General features: G+C 40.4%; 1 protein-coding gene across 1 annotated transcript in view; it reads left to right on the top strand.

Annotated features, from left to right (window-relative positions):
- BLOC1S5 (biogenesis of lysosomal organelles complex-1, subunit 5, muted) overlaps positions 1-3,430 on the top strand; it is a 25,293-nt gene extending 21,863 nt beyond the window's left edge. Inside the window, exon 5 of the mRNA XM_010835845.1 lies at positions 1,470-3,430. Coding sequence (XP_010834147.1) covers positions 1,470-1,649 — 180 coding nt within the window. The 3' untranslated portion in view covers positions 1,650-3,430. The remainder of the gene's footprint in view (positions 1-1,469) is intronic.
- Positions 3,431-4,074: the final 644 nt, after the last annotated feature.

Raw genomic sequence — 4,074 nt, 5'->3', positions numbered from 1 at the left:
TGAGCCTGCCTCCCACCCACCCTGTCCCTTATTTGGGAGAGTCCTTTTTAATTGTGAACAGTCACTGGCTTGTTAGGCCAGGAGGCATGCTCCTGTTGGGATGTGCTTGGGGGCATCTTTGCTGCTTCATGGAGGAGCAGTTGGGCGCCCTGTCTAGGCTCCGTTCTCGGGAAGTCACAGCCAGGCGTACCGCTTTCCTGACAGCTGCAGTTGACGACCCCCGAGACAACCTTCACTCCTGCCGGCTTAGGGCGCTCTTTAACCTGCTTCTGAGCATGCGGGGTTAGTTACTGTCCTCTGTGCTTATTAGAAATTAATTTCCAGCTCACGCCAGGGTGTCATTTTGATAAAGTTTATTTGTATTTTTCTTATCTGACTATGGCTTTTCTCTTAGAATATAATAGTTTTGCCAAAGTTCCATGAAAGAATTTAATGAACTCTTAATGTTTTATTTATCTTTTGAAGAATGACCGCCTCTGAGGCTGAAAGGTTAAAGTCATGTTTTGCCTTTTGTCTAACCTGTTTCCCCAGCGCATTGGATCGGCAAACCCCAACCCTGGTCTCTCCACACCACGGTCCACCTGCTCAGACCCCCTGGGTCGAGGGGCGTACTTGAGGGGGTTGTTTCACTCTAACTGAAACTTCAGATTCACTCCTGACCTCTTTTTACTTGGAAAGCCTTGGTGCTGAGGAACTTTAGATCAGATTGGCAGAAAAATACTCTTGAAATAGCTTTGTGTGTGTGTATATGTAAGACTTTTAGCCATCTGTGTAAAAACTTCCCTGAAATGATCTGATTTGCATTTGGGATAGAAAAGGCATAGGTTTGGGTGTCAGCGAGTCCTACCTTTGCATCTACGATTTAGTAGCTCAGTGGCCATGAAGAAGTCCATTTAGTGTCCTCATACAGAAATATTAAGAAACATCTCAAGATGAACTTAGGGTATTTGATGCAGATACGTTTGGTGTTTATTTGCTTTAAGAATTGGAACTGAACTAAAGAGATTGCTTGAGTTCTCGCCTATTGATTAATAACCTGTGGTTCATTTAAATGTGTCTAAAAGATATTTTGTGTAAGACATGCATTTTAATTTCTTGCAACAGCAATTCTTTTGGCATATATTCTTTAATTTTAAATTATATGCAGTTAAATGGAATTGGAGAAATAGATGTATGAAAATTTACTTGGATTGTGTTTGGATCTGTTGTTTAAAATACTAGATATTTTTGAGATTTCAGAAATGTGAATGCCCACTTTCAGGCATAGTAAGGGAAGCCTTAGATGTGTCTGATATGTTGTTTTCTTGTTGGACATTAAAACTATTAACGGAGTTTTATCATTGCGACTTACAAGCTGATTGTTATGCTGCAGTGAGCAAATGTCAAGAGATAAAATTATTTTTGTCTCCCTGCATGGCAAAATAATTGTCTGGAAAATGTCACGTGACTTTCAAATTTTCTTTTCTCAGATTCATAATGACCTTTTAATAGCTAGTGAGAAACAGCACGTGACGCAGTGGGAGGATTTCATGAAAGAGCAGCACAGCGAGCAGGCAGAGGTGGACGAGGAGCACAGGAAGGCCATGGAGAAGCTGCGCGAGCAGTACGCCGAGATGGAGAAGGGCCTGGCAAGGTTCTCAGCCTTCTGAGTGCGTGAACCACAGCAGTGACGAACTAACGAGAAAAAACTGACGTTCCCCCCCGCCAAAAAAAACGTCCCACCAAACCATTTAGCCTCTGCTTCAAGCTTAGCAATATACTCGATGGCACTCTCCTGTCGGAAGACGGAGCCCTCTCCTTGAGTCTTCCCTGTTTCCTAGAGGAGTGCCACGTCTTTCCAGTTTCAAGTGCCTCTAAATGATCATTTAAAGGGGAAGGAGTTGGAGGAAAGCGGTATCCACGTGCTCTCGGTTAATGTGGACCAGTCTTGCTTTCCATTGATTGATTATCTCGGAGAACTAACCGTAAGTACAGACTTCTTAGGGAAGTAATTTAATTCATCCTTCTGCAGGGTTAATGTTAGTTTATCATTGTGGCTTAGAAAGCAGAGATGGTGTCTGCCTGTCGTGGCCTCCTTGGCTCTTGAAGGAATGTATACAGTGTTGTTCTGTGAGTAATTACTGTTGACAGAAACAGCTGTCCTGGGAGCAGAGGTCATATTGAAGAGAGAGGAGCATCAGAACTGCGTCTCCGCTGTGACATGGGGCCACGCCGGTCTCTGAACGGCCCGCTGGGAGAAGGTGTATAATGCTGTGTTTTCGCTGGACAACAAGACACGCTTGTTAAGATTGTGGCCTTCCAACACTTCATATTTTCAGCTTTGTTTAAAACATGCTTACAAGGAAAAGCTTACCAGAAACACGATTGACTTTTATCCTTTCCAAGAACCATAATCTTGCCCATAGTCTTTACCTCATTTTTACGTCTGTTTTTGCTGTGGGTAAGCTTTGTAAGATAAATAACGTCTCTACATGTTTCAGCCATTTAATGAGTAATCAGCAAATTCTGCCAAGGCCTCCCTCTGGAACCGTATAAAGATCCTGGCTCTGAGTAAACCAGAAGTATTTGCCCACACGGCAAATGATCCATGTTAAATGTAAATCCTTTTTAGTGTTGAACGTCTGTTCTCATAAGCAGGTGTATTATGATGAAATATGTACCAATTCTGTCATCACTGTGATCTTTAAAAATCTGCATTTAACAGTCTAATTGAGGAACTAAATAGATTTTTTTTTATTTACCATGAACCAAGCAGAATTATATGCAATAATTTCAAGAGATTTATGGCAAATGAATGTGAGGTATGGACAGACCTTTCAGGTCTTTTCATTGCTCTTCAGTGAAGAAAGGCACAAGCAAAAAATACCCAGCTTTCTTGTGTTATCTTAGTGTTGCTCCTGCAGAAAAGTGACAATGCCTGCCTGTGTAAATTTATGGCTTACTGTCAAAGCTTCATTCTTGGCTGCATGTTGAAAATGTGATTAAAGTTAATAGAGGAGATGAAATAAGTATTTGAAATTTCTTTCAATAACACAGAACTTCTGCCAACTCCCTCTGTCCGCTACTGTAGGCTTGACAAGCTCATCCATCATCCTCTGGTACCTGGACCTAAAAGAGTACTTGCTGACACGCAGGCATGTTGGAATTTTCTTAATTCTCTTTTCAGTGGATGGAAAAAGAAAACATACTTCCAAAAATATCCTGCACATGAAAAGGGAGGGGAACCCTAAATGAAAATTCCCTTTGTACTGTAGGCAGTTTCAGAAGAGCTATTAATTGCCAGTGCACCACTGAACAGAGGCTGGAACCAGGAAACCAGGACCGTGCGTGTGAGCAGTAACGATTCCTCCACTTGTGCATAGATTTTTGACCATGTTCATTCATGTCGTGTGAATAATAAAGATTTTACCATATGAGTTTGTATATATTATATGAGGATCTAAGGGCCTTCTTAAACCAAAATGACTTTATGAACTTTTTGAGCTTTAAACATTGATGCTAAATCTCTTCTTTGTAACTTTCTTAGCTATTTAATATACCTTCTAAAAGAGATGGTTGGTTCTCTTTCCTTTTAATATTTTTAGTAGTGAACACTTTCACTTGTATTTCTCAGTTTCTAAGTCACTTTTGGTATGTGTTTATATATAACATTTTGCTTTAGTGGTCGTATAACAAACAGCATTTCCGCTGTTACGCTGTCTAGCAGAGAGAATATAGCTTCTGGGTGGCTCACAGGATTACTTTCTAATGAGGAAATGAAATACTGTTTTGTCAATATAAAGTGCTGTAGAAAGGTCTTAAAATTCTCACTTTTTTTCTTTTTCGTCATGATTTCTTTTTTTTTTTACTTGCATATGTGGATTTCTTTTTTTCCCCCTAACATGTAGACTTCTCAGTTCTGTTCTTATTGATTTCTGCTTTCATTAGACTGTGGTCCAAGAATAGATTCATATAAGACTGAAATGTTACAGTTTGTTGAGATTTGCCATCTGACCCAAAATACGGTCAGTTTTGTAAACGTTGGGTTGGTGCTTGAAAGTGTGCGTATTTCCAGTTGTTGGGTGTTCTTTAGAC

This window comes from Bison bison, unplaced genomic scaffold (genome assembly GCF_000754665.1).
Source record: "Bison bison bison isolate TAMUID 2011002044 unplaced genomic scaffold, Bison_UMD1.0 scf7180017864053, whole genome shotgun sequence".
NCBI classification, from domain to species: Eukaryota; Metazoa; Chordata; class Mammalia; order Artiodactyla; family Bovidae; genus Bison; species Bison bison.
This window is presented reverse-complemented; position numbering and strand designations above follow the sequence as displayed.